This window comes from Anser brachyrhynchus (genome assembly GCF_964034855.1).
Source record: "Anser brachyrhynchus genome assembly, chromosome: 1".
Lineage (NCBI taxonomy): Eukaryota > Metazoa > Chordata > Aves > Anseriformes > Anatidae > Anser > Anser brachyrhynchus.
This window is the reverse complement of record NC_137694.1, coordinates 23,548,402-23,567,270: the sequence shown is the minus strand read 5'-3', so window position 1 is coordinate 23,567,270 and position 18,869 is coordinate 23,548,402. Positions and strand designations below refer to the sequence as shown.

Below are 18,869 nucleotides of genomic sequence, written 5' to 3'. Positions count from 1 at the left end.
GCTTGCCAAGAACAGTCTGTTTATTTCAGCCAAGAAGTGGGGCAAATAAACTATGCTGGTACGGATAAGCGCTTTTCAGTCTCTGCTTGCTTATAACAACCTTAGATTTTACTACACCACACTGTTGCTTGCAGTGTTGACATACCCTCATTTTAATGAGTCTGTGGACAGCAAGATACCATCAGCAAAACACTCTGTGGATCTCAAGAACAGCTTCAGAACTGTGAGCTGCTAGTGAATAGCAGTCTCTGTGGGAGCAACATGATTTATAGTCAACATACAGAGACCCTGTGATTAATATTCATGCTACATATCCCAGAATAAATAGATGCGAGTCTGATCCAAAGGCCTCTGAAATTGATGGAAATCTTTCCAATGGCTGCAATGAGCTCTGGGTCAAGCCCCAAGTGTCAAAGTGTGTTTATAGCTTTAAAAAAAAAAAAAGAAAAAAAAAAAGAAATTCACTCTCCACATTTTGCAGTCCCTCATGTTTATTGTTGGCAAACTTCTGGCAAAAGAAAGCCTTCCTCTGCTGCAACGGGACTCCCACCAAAGCCAGCAGAAGTTATATACACAGAGACTGAGGACATAACCCCAATGTAAAACCATTAACAAATTGGAAAGAAACTTGATTTTGAAACCACACAAGACAAATTTTAGTGAGAAAGCAAATCTTTCTTCTTAAGAAGTACAAAATAACTCAGGTTTTGTATACCTGTAGGTCAAGAAGGAAAGTTTCAATGAGGCACATTGGATCTTCATAATATACATTTAAAATCCACTCATGTAAATCTAATGTCATTATTACCATCTTCCTTAAACACCCTATTATAGTCTCCAAGGGTAAGTACACGAATATGGCTATTTAAATTATTTTATGCAAAGTAAAGATTTTTTTACTTATTAAAGGAATTTAATACTACTTAGAAGCAATCCTTGTTAAATGCAGATTGACAAGGAAGTTAAAGAATAAAACCTCATTTATTTTTATGCTACTTTATAAATTTTTCAAAGTCCAAGAGTTCTCACAATAGCGTACAGTAATTGGATTAAAACTACCTTCAAATACTTTCCAACACATCTTTGACATTAAACATCCTGCAAAACCCACAATGTCTATATAATCATGTTACAGTGATTATAAAAAAATCATGGAATTAAATAAAAGTGGACTGATATGAATTCTCCTCCTTAAGCAATAATATCCTAGCACCATACAAAATATCATGATTTAAAACTGAGTACTGGCTCTCTTTCTCTCCTTTTCTTTCATTTTAGTAACCAAACAGAAATTATTTTCCAAAGCATGACTGTTAATATGCAGATTGGATTCTGAGTAGTTTGCAATAATCAATTATTTTTCTTACACTTTGCTTCCAGAAGGAAAATACGAAGTTAAAAAAAAAAAAAAAAAGAAAAAAGAAAAAAAAAGAAAGAAAAAAGAAAAAGATACAAGAAATAAAGTCCTAAGGTTAATTAACAGTGAGTCCCCACAGAGGCAAAGGTAGACATTTCACGACGGATGGTGCTGAAAGGGGAGAGCTCCAGTTCTGTAGTGTACTCATTGTCATTGTCATCACTTGTCACTGTTGAAGATTTCTGGATGCATTCATCACAGCAGCAACAGCAACACTCCATAAAGGCCCGGCTGAAAGGTTTACAGAGACAGAAAAGGAGGACTGGGGTAACACAGGACTTAAAGAACAAAAGGAACTGGCTAATGAGATGGAGGAGATCCATAGTCTGCCGAGATACCCCTGTGGACATGTAGGCAGTCACAATGTTGCAGATGTTTTCAGGAATGATGCAAAACCCATATAAAATGGTCAAAGCCACCACTGTGCAGTTCATCTGACTTTCTAGCTGAATTTGTCGCTTGTTCCCTCTTGTGCAAGCCTTTTCCGCCCTCCTGATTTTCCTTGCTGTTACCAGGGAGCAGGTAATAGTGAAAAGGGTTGGCAAACAAAAATAGCAGCCAAAGTACCACCAGAGTCTTGCCCCATCGTATGTAAGAGCTAACACGTAAATGGTGTCGGGTAGGGCGGTGGATATCTTCACCACGCACCGCTCCCCGGGTGGGCTGCCGCTGTATTCAGGGTCCTCCTTTGTCAGCTGGCGCAGCACAACCTCCGGCAGTGCCAGCAGCAGTGCCCCAACCCATATGACGGCCAGCTTGGCAGTCGTCGAGGTGCAGTTCTCAATCATCTCGTAGTACATCTGCACGTTGGTGGCAGCACGAAACCGATCAATGCAGAGGGCACACAGTGTGAAGGTGGTGACTCCAAGAGAGGCTACCTGCAAAGGAGAAAAGGGAATGCAATTTAATGCAGGTGCTGCCTGGAAAAAAAAAAAAACCTGCAACAACAACGAGAAAGAAAAATAAAGGACAGCTACAAAGCTACAGCCCATTATTTCTTAGAGAGTGAAAAAACTTCGGCTCCTTCAAACCCCACCCTGGTCTACCAACGGCAGTCTTTTTGGAGGTGGAAGATGAAGGCCTGAACTTGCTCAGGCAAAAGAGGGAATTCATTCCCTGTACATTGGATGAAGTCTCTTACCACTGAGATATTCCCTGAAAGAAGGTTGTACTCTTCCATAAAGAGAGCTCAATTTATAATGCCAAGTACCAATTAAGTTTAGCTCTCAAAACAAGCATCACAGGTAGGACTTAGCTTCCAGTGTTTGCTGAGCTACCACACCACATGCGTCCCAGAAGAATACATCCTTCTGTTGTTCTCCCTACAAATATCACTTCATCTTGATGTCATGCTCTCATGGAAGCTCATGACAACACCTGTGCAACTCTGAGTGACAGAAAAATTGGAGAATATGCAAAACTAAACCTCCCTCCATTTTTCTGAGGGGTGATTTTCAGAAAGAACCCACCATAGAGATTGAAATGAAAGTTAAAAGGGGAAAGATGGTGTCTTCCTTCAGCAGAATTTCAAAGTTATGCCCCCATAACGTTAGTCAAGCATGCAGGGGATCATAATGTCAAAACCTTAAATATTTCCAAAGTTTAGGAACACTGTGGATTAAGCATTCACTGAATGGAAGAGCGCCCCACAACTGCTGTTGTGGACTTGGGTTCTTAAGTGAAATTTTGATCGGGTATAGGTACATAAAGCCATCCTGGGATCTCAGTTCTAAAAGATGATATTTGAAATCTTCAGACTTCCAAAACCGGTACAAAACTAATCTTGTCTACAGTAGTTAGGCTTTAATAATTTATCTTCAACATTTCACCTAGAAAAATTTTCAGGAAAATCTAGGCCAAATTTCTTAGTAGACATCCTGTGCAAGAATATATTGCAGGCTAGGAAAAATGGCAGAATTTCTGATGTTTATATGATTTAAAGATGGATTGGACAGAGCTCTCAATTATATACTGTAAGGAGCAAGTACAGAACAATGCGTGTGTCTTCTAGCTTTAATAAACATAATTCTATGCATGAATAGAAATCTTATACTGTCATGAAATATAATTTCCTATCATTTTATCCTGTTTATAATTAAATTTCCTAAAAACAAATTTGCAAGAAGACTATATACATTTTGGACTAATCCTATTTCCATTAAATTCAACTTCAGTTCAAATTCAAAGCAGAACTCCCATTAACTTCAATCAGAGAAAGATTAGGCGCTCTGTTGCATTCTAATTCATTTATTTTCTTGGGTTTGTATGCTTCTGTTATGCTGGAAATGTGTTGAAGCAAAAGACAAGAAACTGTTAAATAATATTCCTAATAAATTTAAAGAATGCTTACTTTTATCATGCGTAAGCCACACATCTGTGCAATTAACTGGGAGATCTAGGGTAACATTAGGCAGTTTGCTATAATTTTTGCTTACTTAAATTTGATGCTTACTTAAATTTCATATTGGTTTATTTCAAAATACACTCTAATTTCTAACATAATTTTGAATTATTCCTGTTTATGCATCTGTTGTATAAAGTTCTACAAAGATAGACAGTGCAATTATGCACAAATATATAAACTTATTGTTAATTTTGGCCTTTTATATTTAATGGTCATATCAGATTGCTAAAATTGAATGTCACTGAACAGTATTAGGCATTTGGTATTACAACTGTTGGACATTGCCTTAGTTGGGTAATTTTTTGAAACAGCTTCCTAAAAGATAGAATGCAATCTTTTATTAATTAACCTGCAATGGCAGGAATAGTTAATGGTGACAAAGCAGTACTGTAAACATTTTTAATAGGCAAACCTATTGATTCAGGGAGTTAAAATGTCGGACAACATTCAAAGAAAGCTTGGTAAATACCAGTAAAACATAAAAACAGCTAAAGACAGATTACAGTTATAGGGAAATCTTAATGAACAGTGATAGCATTAGCAAATGAAAGATAATTTCCATGTATCACTGCTGAGAGTTAAATTTCCAAATCTAAGACCAGTGACTTTGTTTGCAAAACATTTCAGTGTGTGTGTGCAGTCTTCAAATTCCTTAGAGTGACAGCAAAACCTTTAGCCAGAACATCCAACTTGAATAACAAAAGGGTTGGGTCTGAGTTCTCTACAATTACAGGAGACAGAGAAATCATTGAGACTCAGAATTGAATAGGGATTGAAATAAAAGTCAGCAGAACAGATGAAAATCTGAGTTTTTGTACATTAATGTTTTCCTTCTCAGCTCTTGTTCTAATGAGGCAATGTGAGCATCTCCCCCCTGCTCTCCAGCACACACACGCTTTTATTGTTTTAGCACTCCATTACAAACAGGCTGTTATACAGTAGCTAAGACATTAAAACTCTGCAGCTGTTAAGGTTGGTCTAATGAAAGAAGACATGTCTACCATGAACAAACGTAACCTACGGGGCTCCTGTCACATTAATTGACCAGCAACTTGGAGGCTTGAGACAGTGAAATAGAGCAAGAGGAAACAACTAAAACAGTGGAAGTCAGCTTTGAAAATTCTCCCATGGATTCACTGATCAAGCAAGATTAAAAAAGCAAGTGCTTCTCTGGAACAGGCAATGGTTTCCTATTTTCTGTAGATTAATGAAGTTAGTGATGCCATGGAAAAGCCTACAAAAAACAACCAAACAGAAAAACAATTCCAAGCAGATGAACAGGGATTCATTCCTGCTGACTTGTTTAAAGGAAGGGTAGCAATTCAAGGGTCTGACTATTTGCCCTCCTTTATTTCTCCCACATTGTAGAGTATGAGTAATAGACCACAAAATCAATGGGTGCTGCTCGTAAACTATGTGGGCAAGAACTGGGACATGCATTCTGCATGTACATACAATTCCAGTTTGTGGGTGTTTCTTCCTACCAGTCATACTAAGAATTAGATTGAAGATGAAAATGTGAAAGAAGCCAGAGAAGTTTCCCTTTTATAATCTGCTTCATTGCTCTGGTATAAATAACCACAGAATGACTGCGAGTAGATAAAGGACAAATTATCCCTTTTTGAAGTAGTGTAAAGCTGCATGTAGTTTAATGGTGCTCTTCTTGTTGTAACAGCCGAGTTTCCAATACACATTTGCACTCAATTCCAACAACCTAGCAGGAAATGAGGCAAGGCAAGGGTGAATAAGGCTCAGTAGTTTTTGATGATCACTTAGTTGTCTGATGTATTTCCATATGTTCCCTATGAAGAGCCTCCTTCAGCCTCTAAACATTGGGGTGACACCAGTTTATTTTTCTCCTACTAGATTATATTAGAAAGACACAGATATCTAACTGAAAGACCCTTAATCTACCTGGAGCAGGTAGGTGGGAAGTAACCTCAACTGAGCTGGACAGAGAACAGCTATGTAAGGGATTACCTGCATACACATACAAAAGAAGGCATTGTTGTTACAAGAGAGTCTCTTAATACTGTTGCTCCTTTAAAAGAATTGACAGGGATGTTACCAGGCACAGTGGTGTTCCTTCAAGACACTGTGTTAACCTTCAGCATTAGCTCATCAGCTGTTAGTCAACTGTGTCAAAACTTATTTGGGGAACTAAGGCCACTGAAGGCAACAGTAACTCATGAAATGCTCAGCTTAATTGCATCAGTTCTCCTCTCCATCCCTCCAACATACCCGTTCCCCTTTCATGAGCTTTAACAATTACCAAAAGGTTCCCAGGCCTTCCCTGGCCTGTCCTACTTCTCTTCCTGGCTGTGGTCCCACAGTGCTTGGCCCCAGCCCCTAGGAGCAGAGCCTCCAGCTGGCCAGGGAAGCAGTGCAGGTTTAGTAGGGTAAGGAACAGCAGTGCAAATAAGACTGAATTCTCAAACACTAATACCTGTTTGGCAAGATCAAGGGAATGAAAACAAAAAGAAAAACAAAACAAAACAAAAACACAGAAAGAAGATCAGCAAAAGGTCACAGGTGAAAAAGTCAATGAAAAACCAATTCTGCGAGCTAATGACAAAGTGAGGTTGGGTCACTCAGTCCAGCAAGATGAAGACCAAGAAATGATATTGCTGCTGTCTACAAATAAGTCTATGTTGAGCTGTAAATGTTGTTTAAGCTGAAGGACAATGAATATAGCAGAATATACCAATCGGCCATGAGCAACTTGAGGAAATGAGAGGTACCATTAATCATCCAAAGCATGATGTTGTGGAGCACACCTTCTGATGGAAAAGTGAGGGGAAAAAGTTAAAATAAAGAGAGATGTAAAGAAGTGGCTACTTCTACCAGCTGAACTGGATTTTCTTTGTTACAAGACAGGAAAAGTGTCTAAACATTTCCCTGTAGGAAACAGGAAAGCTAAACTACAGAAAAGTTTGATGACTACCACCAGCCCAAATGTCTCTGAGCTCTCAGTGACAGCCACCCTAAACTCTTTCTACCCATTTCTGTCATACCATATATATATATATATATATCTTTTTTTTTTTTTCCCTGAATCATTACAGTCTATGGTCTTATTATTGCTGTTCTATACCCACACCAAATTTCATAGCTTTAGGACATGTTATGCAACAAACCACAGTGACTCTTTCAAACTTTTCAGTTTTACATAAGATAAACAAAGCTAGTACAGACTGAAATATTTGTCTTGTGCTACTCTACACTTACAGTAGAAAGTCCAGTAATAAGATTGGGCTAGTAAAAATAAAAGGCCATCCTATTGCAAACAAATATTTAATTGTTTAATATAATCTAGATTTCTGGGTTTTCTTTCTTCATTTAGGAAAAAAAAAAAAAAAAAGGAAAAAAAAACCAGACACATAACACCAAGAATGACAATCGTTACTACAAAAGAACAAAAATACATAAATATAATCTCTTTATATTTCTTACATGAAGTTCTATGAAATATTCATAGTTTCATAGTATTCATATTTGTTTTAAAAATAGGGAAGGGTCACTCAACTAGTTAAAATACTGATGTGGTGTGGCAGAAGTAATCCAGGAGCTAAGGAGTACTGGGGCTGGGATACCTCTCTGACATTAGTATTTAGCTTAAGCATCCTGGAGGAAAAGACACCTAAAGATAGTTAAGGTGACGTAACTATCTGAAAAGCTAAATGGTAATTCAGGAAACTACTATCATGGAGATGTTCCACACACACAGAACAATGGGTACAATACAGCTGTTTCCTTTGTAGTACTTTTGACATTCACATCAGGGAGATATAAAGCATGTATGCTCTGCGTGTTTCCTATCCTTCTATATATTGTAAGAGTAAGAATGTTCAGAATTAACTTCTAAGAGCAGTTCTTGAATTCTGTTTGAAGCAAAAGCCAACCAGATTATCAGGGCACTGGAACTACTCATTATAGTACAAGACATGTTTATTCAGAAAACTGGAAAATCACAGAACACAAAGGGCTTTAATTTTTGTCCATTTTCCTATTTGAAATCTACCATGCCACCTTACAAGTAAATTAAATTTACATTTTTTTTCTTTAAGAAAAAAATGAGCACTGTTCTCCACTAAGGATCACAGTCTCATCACTCTACACATGTGACTCCTGCAATAACTCTTCATATTAACATGGAACTATTGCTAAAAATCTGCCTCTTCCTTCTTTGTTGGAAAAATCTGGTCATATGGAGAAATGACAGCCCTGTGCTCATACTAGAGTCAATGGTGCTGGGATGGCAGATGTTGCTTTATTCTCTCTACACATATGTAACTTAAATATTACTGACCTAATTTTAAACCTAGTCTGACACAAATTCATTTCCATGCTGAAACGCCAAAGTTTAAGCCAAAAGCATTTTTTTATGGACAATTTATAGCCCCTTAAGGGTTTGCAGAGGAAAGAAAGATTGACAGAACAGCAAACATGGCAGCTACTATCACCATGCTGTTAATACCTAAAGGGCAGAGACATATTAGCACTTCTGTTTAAAAAATATATATATATCTATTGTGTGATAAGTACTGAAGGTATTTTGCTCAGTAAAAGACACATGCAGCCATTGCCCTAGAAAACTTCCCGTATGAAGCTTTGAAATTGCAAACTTCTCTGAGGATCTTTGTCTATGATCCAGAGGACTTTCTGGAGGTTCAGGAGGCTAACTCTGACTAGCGTTAAAGAAGAGACATAAAGAAGATACAGAACAACAAATGACTCAGACAAGACAGATAATACATAGCTTTTAAAAAGTCCCATAAAATATATATTTCATTTGCTAAAGTGAAACTTAAAATAAGGATGTCTTCTGGCAGCTTTGGAACAGGCAGAGAATAGCCACTTCCATTGTGCTGCTGACTTGCCCCTACCAAGCAAAAGAAAGGGGAAACAGCCTTACCTCAGGATTGCCCTGGAAGGGTCAGCTCCAAGAAAGAAAAAAAAAAAAAAAAAAAAAAAAGTAATTCATATTCCAGACCAAAACAAATAAATCCTTACACTTTCCACTAAGAATACTAATGTACTAATTGTGATAGCTTTCCTGAGATGGAAGTTACCTACCAGACCAGGGTGATGCCACAGATTGACTACTAAAAGCATAAGCAGGGACTAGGCACTGGATTTCAGAGACTTCCACAGTTAGCTTGCTCCAGAGTCAGGCCACTCTCTTAAGCACAATATGGTCTAGATGAAGGCATCTCAAACTTTCTCCTTCTCTCTCTCTTTTTTTTTTTCTTTTTTTTCGGTTGGGGGGATGTGAGAAAGGCAGAAGAACTCACTCTGAGTGCACAGCTGAGTACCATGACTGGACTTGGAAATTTTCTGCTCTGTGCTGGACTGCATGAGACCATAAATTAGCCTCTGCAAATCCTTTTTCCAAACCCTTCCCCAGACCTAAATCCTTATTCCCTCACAGGTAGCTTGTCTCAGTCTGCCAACACAGAAGTGATGTCTACTTCCAACTACTGCCCCCAACTCATCGAGTTCCTCTAAGAGCAGAATGCACACAATTCAAACAAGCTTCTTTTTAAAGCCTGAAAGACAGCTTGTAGTCCCAGGTAACACAATCCATTTGTCATCTTAGCAAGCTGCTCCAAGCTTTAGGCAACTTACTTAACCTCTTCACTATTGGCTTCCAGCATTAAAATAAATAAATAAATAAATAAATAAAAAGCTACTTCACAGGACTGCTATGTTTAATAGCTGTGAAATATTTAGAAGCATAGTAAAGCTGTTTGTCTATATCCACACTTCTTTCTATTCAGGTTTAATTTAGAGTTGAGAAAAATGCAAACCATAAATATATAAGTAGGTGAACAGAAACTATATTGTCCTATTATTTGTTTTCTTTTTTCTTTTTTTTTTTTTCTTTTTTCCTAGTTCTTTTTCTGAAAAGACTGGGTATGCTTAAAGGAGGAGCTGCAACGGATTGGCAGGCCTGTGGAAAGAGAAGTAGCCAAAGCTGTTGTTTTTTGTATTGTTGTTTACCCTGTATCTCCTGATCCTGAGCAATGTTGACAAAAGTATATGGAAGGCAACATACACACAGACACGGCATGCAGATAAACACTTCAGACATGGTTGCCCAAAGCTTAACTTCTAAAGAATCTTTAGAAAAGTGGCAAAATCTGAAGAACTGAGCAGAGGACTAAAATTGCAAAGGAGAAGCACATCTCCACACATCCTTATGGGTAAGTAGTTGCCCCAGTTTGTTCTAATTCCCTTTCCAGTGAGTGGACTCAGATCTACTCTGCCAGGACAGTGTCATCACCATAGTCTAGCGAAGTTCTTGGTGGAGATAATTTAATCCATAGGAGAATGAATTCACTCAGTTTCTTCCTTGGTCATGCATACAGCATTCCATATGCAAGTGGAACCATGACAGTTTTACAAGGTAGGTACAAGTTACCGAACTGTGATACAATATGTGACTGAAATGTCTGCTTAATATACTTGGTCACCGAATATCTTTATTAGGTATGGGAAAACTACCCTTTAAATAAATACTGTAAAGATTTTCCACTACTGGAAGCTCAACATTTACCTATTCAAACGTACCTGAAGGTATCATAAAACGTTTTCCCCAGAGTGTGTGCATATGTGTTATCACTGGCAACAGATGCTTTGTTGAAATTCTGCACAATACCCATTAAACAGCACAAATAAAAAACAATTGGCCACAGGAGGCTAAACAAAGAAAGCTCAAGGTTCCTTATTTGGATTACCTGAAACCTTTGAGCGTAACACAAAGCATGCTTGAGTTACACTCAAATGATGTGATCACTACATCAGTTCCTCTGGATACTCAGATGTTGCCCACTCCCTAGTCCTGTGCAGTTCTCAGAGTACAGGTTAGTATGACAAGAGAGCTCAGGCCAATAAGGCTCCTTGATGCTTGAAAGTGAGATGATATATCTGGATCTACAGCTCTGGGGGAGACAAGCAGGTCCATAAACAGCATATGAGGAGAGTTGGCATGCAAGAATGCGGTGCAGAGCATGAAACAGAGATAACTAAAGAACAAAACATGGGGTAAACTTATAGAAAACAGTGACAACAGGTTAAAATTTGTAACAGGTAAAATTCTTCAGGACGCTTCTGTTTCTATTCCATAAAGGTCTGGAAACCTCTCCTGAAGGTAGCTATCTACAACTTTGCAAGGAGCTAAGATTTCATTCTTCTCTCTTGTGTGAGAAGGGGATGAGCTGCTCAGGTGAATTACAAGGGAGAAGGCAGTGTCATTCAGCTGTTAGATGAACACACTACTCACTGCTGTGAATAACCCTTGCAAGACCACAGAGCGTTGGCTGCTCATAGAGCAGATTTCGTGACATGCTCCACATCCTCAATGTTCCTGGTGGTGTCAGTGTCACTGGATAATGCCCGTGAGGTTAGGACTGCAGTCAGAAAGTGGCAAACTTGTGCTCTAACTCCCTACTCTGTCTCAGCAGGGTCAAATTCTGATTTCCAGGACAGAGCCCTTCTCACGAAACTCAAGGCAAGTCGGGAGGCACAATTCAGTATTGGTGCTCAATATGTGTCACTCATGCCTACAGCTCTTACAAGGAGGGGGAAATCCAGCCTTTAATTTACTGCTCCCCGGGTGATGAATATATTTTACATTCATGAGTAGGGTAGTTAATGGGTGATTAATATACTGTACATTCATGAGTATTATGTTTAATACCTATTGAGTGAAAAGTATACAATTCTGGGAGCAACATGGTATCCCCCAAGGCTATCTCTCTTCAGATGTGTACCTCAGACACAAATCAATTACATTTCCCCAGGAAAGAAGATAATTCTTTACTTTTAGACCCCAGTGATAATTCAAGATAAGACAGGCACCATTCTGTTGGTCCATTGTGATTAGATTGGTGCCAGTTCTTGAAAAAAGGTTCAACTGTAGGTATCTGACAAACTTTAAAGTGAAAAAATAAGGTGTCTTTAAAGTATAAAGGGGGATTGGCACCAGCTGAATGTTTTCAAGATTACAGTTTTGAATTTTGGCTACTACATATCAGCTCAGCTTCTTTCAGTTTAATTCAGTGATGAAAGTGTAAAATCCAGAGCATGTGTATATTGGGCAGTCCTGACAACATGCCCCTTTTTGACAAGGCTAACATATTTCCAGACTAACAACATGAAAATAAAACGTTTATGTGATTCTAGAAGATTATATCTGTTTCTTACACATTTAAGTTAGTGATAACGTCATTATAATATGAAGCTTTGTGCCTTTTTCTTCCAGTCATGAAGTGGCAAACTCTTTATTGCCTAAAGCTGAGCAGCATAAGGAACTAATTTTGAAAAAATGGTATGGCCATGCAAATTATTTCAGTTATTGACCTTTAATTAGAATCATTATTATGAAGAATTACTCCTATCCTGTATCTGGATGCACCAAAAAAGGCTAGAAAGTGTGAAATGTCACTAGAGGAAAATCCTGAAATACTTAAACTACACTAGATGTGTCCATTGAAATGGTTACCCTTTAACTGAAACACTAACTACTTATTTTGTTGGATAATACAGTATCGCCAGACCTGGATTCAGAAAATTTAAAAGCACCTAGCCAAGGCTATTATCAGTGAGTAGTTTCAACGAATACATATTTCTTCTTTATTTCTTTCCAAACACAAATTAAGTATACTCTGAGTTTTACAAATCACAAAAAGTGTTATACTATTGGTCTTGAATTCTTGTAAATGTAGCACAGCTCCACCCTTTGTCCAATACGACCAGTAATAAAGTGTATCACACATGAAAGAAGTAATGGCAAGGTAGTGGCTACACACCTCACACATCTTTCTAAAGACCTTATTGAAAATATTGGTTGGCAGCTGTACCGATGTGCTATGGAAACTGGTATTCTGTGTATTAACAACAAGATAATACCCCATCCCCAGTATCTAATTCTTAGGACAAGAGAATCAACAGTTATTTCCTCAGCTTTCAGTTACAGAATAAAGCTGAGCAGGAGGCTTTGGGAACATAGGAGAGCCAGCCAGCATTACGGGCTACCACCCCACCACCAAGCCTCTCCGTTCAGTTCCAGTAAATAAATAAAGCGGGCAACCTGAACGCTGCCGGCAGGACTCCAGCCAGCTGGCTGACAGCTTCTTTGACAGAGTCTCTGAACAATTGCCAAGAAGCTGTGATTTAAATGGAACTGGGGTCATTTTTTATTTTTTTTTAAGATAAACCAAATAAATAACTGTGAGATTTGAATGCTGAATTATAAATTAAAAGCACATATATCACATTGATGCTTATTTTTGCAATCACCTGCTTACAACCTATGCCAAGTCCCCCCTTCTGCTTTCCTGAATCGCTTCACTTTAGAGAAAAGGAAAAAAAAAAAAAAGAGAAAAAACACCACACTTGAAATCAAATTTTGAGAGGATTCTTTGCCTTTCGGGATGACTGGGAGGAGTGAAACTTCGGCAGAACTCTCACCAATGGAAGAGCTAGATACTCTCAGTTTGAGGCTGTGGGAATACCAGTGCTGCTGGACCCGAGTCGCGGAGTCCCTGCAGGGCTCTCCACCAGCAGTGCCCAGGAAACCTGAACCGGGCAGGGAGCAATGAGGGAAGCACAGAAGGGGTACCCGGGGGGCTTCGCAGAGGCAGCCAGGCCCACGCACAACCACCCACCACCATTACCTCGATGTACGGGACGATTTTGCAAGAGAAGTCTTCTAGGAGCCACTTCTTGGTGAGCTCCTGGAAGATGACCAGCGGCAGGCAGAAGAAGACGATGAGGAAGTCCCAGAAGGCCAGGTTGGCCAGCAGGGAGTTGGAGATGCTCCGCATGTAGTAGTTGTGGCAGACGATGCACATCACTGCCATGTTGCCCATGATGCCGATGCCGAAGATCACCACGGAGAGGCACATCACGGCGTAGGCTCCGTACGACTCCTCGGTCAGCGGGTAGAAGGGGTTGCGGAGCCGGGCGCGGCGCCCGGTGCCGTTACCACGACCCCCCGCGCCCCCGTCTCCTCCTCGGCCCGAGCCGTTCAGGGGCAGCCACCGGGGGCCCCCCGCCGCCCCCAGGCCGGCCCCGCTGCTCCGCGCCCGCCTCCGCCCGGGTCCCGCAGCCCCGCAGGTGCCCCCGGGCCCCGCCGGGGGGGCTCCGCGCCCGCGGAGAGCAGCGGCAGCCCGGCTTCCAGGGCCGGGGGGCGCCGTGGCCGGCGGAGATGGGGGGCGATGAGGGTTTTCTTGCAGCCCGGAGCCCGCAGCGGGGAGCAGGGCGCAGGCGGCCCATGAGCCCAGCACCTGGCACAGCAGCAGGGCGAGGGGAGCGCCGAGGGGCCGCATGGCCGGGGAAGGCGGGGGGGGGGTCGCCTGTTCGCCTTTCAGAGGAGGCGGCCCCCCCTCTGAGCGGGGCTGGGGGCAGCCCGCATGGCTGCCCGGCTGCGGGATGCTCTCTGCTCGCCGCCTCCCGGGGCAGAGCCGGAAAGTTGTGGCGCCGTCTCCGCCGCGCCGAGTTAATAATGTAGCGGCTGCGGAGCCGGGAGGACCCCCCCCGGCGCTCCGCCCTTTCCCGGGACCGCTGCCTCCTCGCCCCGTGCCGCCTCTTTACAGCCCGCCGCCGCTGCGGGCAGCCGCCGGCTCCATTGGCGAGGAGAGGTCTCCGGTGGGAGACACCTCCCCTCTCCCCGGGTGATCGCCAGCGCTAATTCCTCCTCCTCCGGCAGCCTCGGGGGAAAAACAGGTTGCTGCACGGGGCTCGGGCTGTTCAGCGGCTTTGCAAAACTCCGGCCGAGATAAATCACGCAAACGCTCGCACGGCGGCGAAGTTGCTGTCGGTGGTGCCGGGCTCCGGGGGGGCACAGCCCGGGGAGAGACTCCTTGGGATGCTCCCACCCGGCAGCAGCTCCCGTCTGGCCAAGCTCTGCCCGGCTCGGTTCGGCTCTGCCCGGCTCGGTTCGGCTCGGTTCAGCCCGGCTCGGCTGCCGGCTATGCGGGCGCGGCGATCCCGCAGTGCTCAAGCGCCGCCCGGCGGTGCTGCGGGTGCGGTCCGGCCGCGGGGGGACAACGGGACCCAAGGAGGGGAACCCTCGGGAAGGCAGCAGGCTCCTGACTCCCCGAGAGCATCTTCCTGGGGGGCAGAGGGCGGCTTTCCCCCCGGGGAACCAAGCGCAGGGGTTGCCACTGATGGAGAGGGTGCTGGAAACATCACCCCCGCGGCTGAGCGGCATCAGAAGCGGCCCCGGTTATTTTCAGTGCCTGGAGAGGATGCTCCGTGTTTCTTTCCCGTTCCACGTGTTTTTAAATGGTTTCTTTTCTTGTTTTTGTACTGTCTGGTAAACTTTGCAGCACTTTCTTCTTGCTGCTCTGATTTTTGTTTAATTCGGGTGACTTCATAGCTTAACAGATTTGGATGCACAAAACATTTTGTTGTAAGTAGCCTTAAGAATCCTCTGTCACTCTAGTTTCTATTTTAAGAGGCTTTGTGTAGCTTATTCCCAACAGGTTTAAAAGTTTAAAACTTTCCCCATAAAGCAGTTTGAGAAGCATTCATCTATATCTTTTTATTATTATTATTTTATTTTTTTCCCAGCTTAAGCCATTTGATTTAGAGATCACAAACTTACACAAAGCTGCCAGAGCTCTGCGTTTCAGGGCCTGAAATCAGGACTGTGCATATAATAGTCCTCTAAACTCTTCTCTTGTGGTCCAGTCTTTAAAGTCTTTAGATCCCAAGCATGTGGGATGTGCTTGCAGGTTAGTGCTCTGACTTTTTGTGGTGATGATCAACAAAGAAAACCACATGAATCTGCAGTAGTAGAAAATACACTTCATGTACACACTGAAGCCAACCTGTCAGATGCAATAAAAGAGACAAGACTGCTGCCACTTTTTCTCAGTGGGGTAGAGTCAAACTGTAGTGTCGAAAGGATCCTTTCGTATGAATTGTTTGTTCTTGTTTGTACAGACACAGCTGCACAAAGTCACCCAACTGGCAGAAGGGTAGGCTTTGGGTAGAGTACTCACTAGGTTGACCTTGCCATCAGCAGAGAGAGAAAAGTGCCATCCTGAGATCCTTTATCCCTCAGTAACGTCAAACATGTGTGGTATAAACTGATGTCTGGAGATGCCACTCGTGCACTGTCCAACCTAGAAGGGACTTAGAAAATTATTTTTGTTTGAAAAATGGACCTTTCTGTGTCTAAAATTAGTGAGTCCTGTCCACTCAAACCCAGGTGTCATGCCATTCCACGGGGGTATGACAGTTGCACAAAACACTCGGGACACAAAGGTCTTCCTATTCCTGAAACTGTTCTCTCGCACATGGAGCTGGGTGTAATTGTGGGAAGCTTAGGGTGTTTCTAAGCGTACGAGAACAAGTGTAATAAATTTGGCACTGCTGTGCTGAACGTTCCTTAAAGTAAGTTAAGCAATTTTATTCTTGTTCTTCCTTAGCAATGTAAGTGTCATCTCATGCAGTTAAATAGTCAAGCTAATTTTCAGGCTTCCTAATAAATAATATTTTTCGTCTAACAAAAATTTCTATGAAAAAAAAAAAAGCAGGAAAATAAGAGAATGGTAAATGTTAATTTTTTTTATTATTATTTTTTTTCTGTATTTTTTCCTCCCATTTGATTCTTTGGAGCTCAGCTGGTCTATAAAAGGAGTTAATGATGATAATGAGCTTACATTTACTGCGCCTTTCTTCCTGAAGAGTCCCAAAGGGCATTACAAACAGATATGATAAATTCACTGCTTGTTCTTAAAGGATACTGAGGAATATTGCTTCTGGCTTTTATATGGAAGGAGCAGACAGCAGTTAGCAGACATATTGCCCTTCTGCATACTCCTGGAAGAAATATGGATCCTGAAGAAGAAGGTTAAGCAGTGTTTGGTTTACGTCACTGATCCTTTAATGGTGAGATAAGAACTGAGTCCTGCATAGGTTTTCCAGTGTCAGCATTCTATCTGCCTTATAAGAGAAATTGATTTCTGAACACAAAAAAGGCCTCATAAATTATTGTTCTCTGCTTACTATTTTGTCACATTTCTCTTACTTCATTAATATTTGGGTTGTTACAAAGAACAGCACATGCAAAAAAAGATTTGGGTTTTGTAGCCTGTAGCCATATAACCCTGCCTGAAATGGAGGATCTTGTCGTATTTGTATAGGAGTGATGGAAGTGTTCTTCTGGGCTTTTGTCTTGTTAAAACATTTACATAAAAGGGAGTCAGAGGAATGATATTCCCTAGAGGTTTCTTATCTCATCGAGGCATAGTTTTGTGTAGAGTTAAGATTGACACACTGTCTCTGCACCTTACCATAATTACTTAATTCTGCCAGTCTAGAAAGGCCCTCTTTTGATGGCTTTAAGAAGAATTACTTTGCTGTTATGATAATCCCCTGCTTATTATTGCTGCCCTGTAAGATGCTGAAAGTTAGCATATGAAGGTTTGGCTTTCCCAGTTTCTTTGATCTCAAATATTTAACTAAAAAATTGCTGCAATCTCTATAATTTCCAGTTTGTTTGCTTGTATTTTTGTTTGTTTGTTTGTTTTGCATATGTCCTGTGTCTTTCAAATCAGTTAGTTATTTCTTATGATAAGATATTCCTTTAGGATAAAGCTCGTGCTCTGTCATATTGTGGTGCTGCCTCCAGTTCAGTCAGGCTTTCACGACTCGTAGTGTGCTCTTCTTCTGAAGGAGTTATACATGTTTTGACAATCTTTCTACCAATTCATGCATCAGCCTAGAAATAGTCTCATGAACCACAAGCAGACAATTATATTTATATTAAAAAACAACAACAATATTTTTTCACTGCTAGATGAGGGAACTAAAACTAAAATTTGGAGATGTTTTTGCAGCCAAAAGCTATAATAAGAAATCTGATAAACATGTTCCTACATTAAAAAAAAAAAAGAAAAAAAAAAAAAAAGGAATTGGAAAGGTTTCCAAGCATTCATTCTTCTCTGTTGGTGTTCTACAACATTTCAACTATGATAAAGAAATCAATATGCTTTCAATGCTTGCAGTGTGGGGTGCTGGTTGTTTTTTTTTGGCACTTCCAATACTCATTAACAAAATGAGTGATACTCCTTGCCTGAATATGTTACTGAGCTGCAGTAAGAAGGGATTAGTGTTGCCCTTTCTAGCCCTCCTCAGGGTTCATGTTCAACAGTTTATCAATGAAGAAGACAAAGAGCAAATTACCAAAAATAGTTTTTGTTCTTTCATTTTAAACTACAATATGCTCAGACGCCTTACACTACACTCTCCTTCCTCATTTAGGCAAGTGTAGTAGGATAACTTTTTTCCTTGCTTTTGATAAATAGATCTGTTGACACTGTCCTCTTACATCTCACTGGGTTTTGATGTGTATCACTTTGTCAGAAACATCAGTATTCAGAGATAATTTATTTCTGTGATCCAGTATCATTGGGACTTTTTTTCAGACAAACCAAAATCCCCTAATCAATGAAAGGCTTTTGTTGTTGAACTCAGTTGCTTATATGGCCGAACCAGACTCAGTGATAGTGAATAAATGTTGAAAACTTTAAAGTTGAAATTCAAAAAGGAATTTAAAGTTTAAAGATAATATTGGGTATTTCTTGTAATTACTGGTGTGATTCTGTATTTACTGAGGTCCTTTAGGAAAACTTTTGATGACTCTTGGGTATAGATTGCTATTTCTTTCTAGTTCCACATTTTAAATTATAATACTCTTCCTTTTAGCCTTTCTCTTCCTCTGAAGTTTGAATTTTGTTTTAAAAGTTAAGCATCAGATGCTCATATCACATAGTACAAATAGATTTATTTTTAAGGTTATTCTTGTTTTAAGACATGATTACCAGCAACTTTTCTGTTATTGTTAGCAATTGTTAGCAATAAAAAGAAAAGTGATCTATATTACATGGAAAACTAAAGTGTGATTGGTACTTGAATTACTGATTTTCAGTCCTATTTTATTCAAATGACAGAACGATATACAGAATATCTAACAACATTCATTGTTGGAGACAGGTGAAGTCAATAATATTTTAAAGGTGAATTACTTGG

General features: G+C 40.7%; 2 protein-coding genes across 2 annotated transcripts; both read right to left on the bottom strand.

Moving 5' to 3' along the window:
- Window positions 1-473: 473 nt before the first annotated feature.
- Window positions 474-14,394, bottom strand: GPR37 (G protein-coupled receptor 37). Its single transcript, XM_080575739.1, has 2 exons — window positions 13,502-14,394; window positions 474-2,295 (listed from the first exon to the last, which is right to left on the bottom strand). The coding sequence occupies exons 1-2, from the start codon at window positions 14,153-14,155 to the stop codon at window positions 1,477-1,479; spliced, it is 1,473 nt and encodes a 490-aa protein (XP_080431865.1). The 5' UTR covers window positions 14,156-14,394; the 3' UTR covers window positions 474-1,476.
- Window positions 14,326-18,231, bottom strand: LOC308187604 (uncharacterized protein; the record flags this gene model as incomplete). The annotated part of the gene is made up of 2 exons (XM_080575740.1): window positions 18,121-18,231; window positions 14,326-18,088 (listed from the first exon to the last, which is right to left on the bottom strand). Exon 2 carries the CDS (start codon window positions 15,037-15,039, stop codon window positions 14,326-14,328), a length of 714 nt encoding a protein of 237 aa, XP_080431866.1. The 5' UTR covers window positions 15,040-18,088; window positions 18,121-18,231.
- Between the last annotated feature and the right edge of the window lie 638 nt (window positions 18,232-18,869).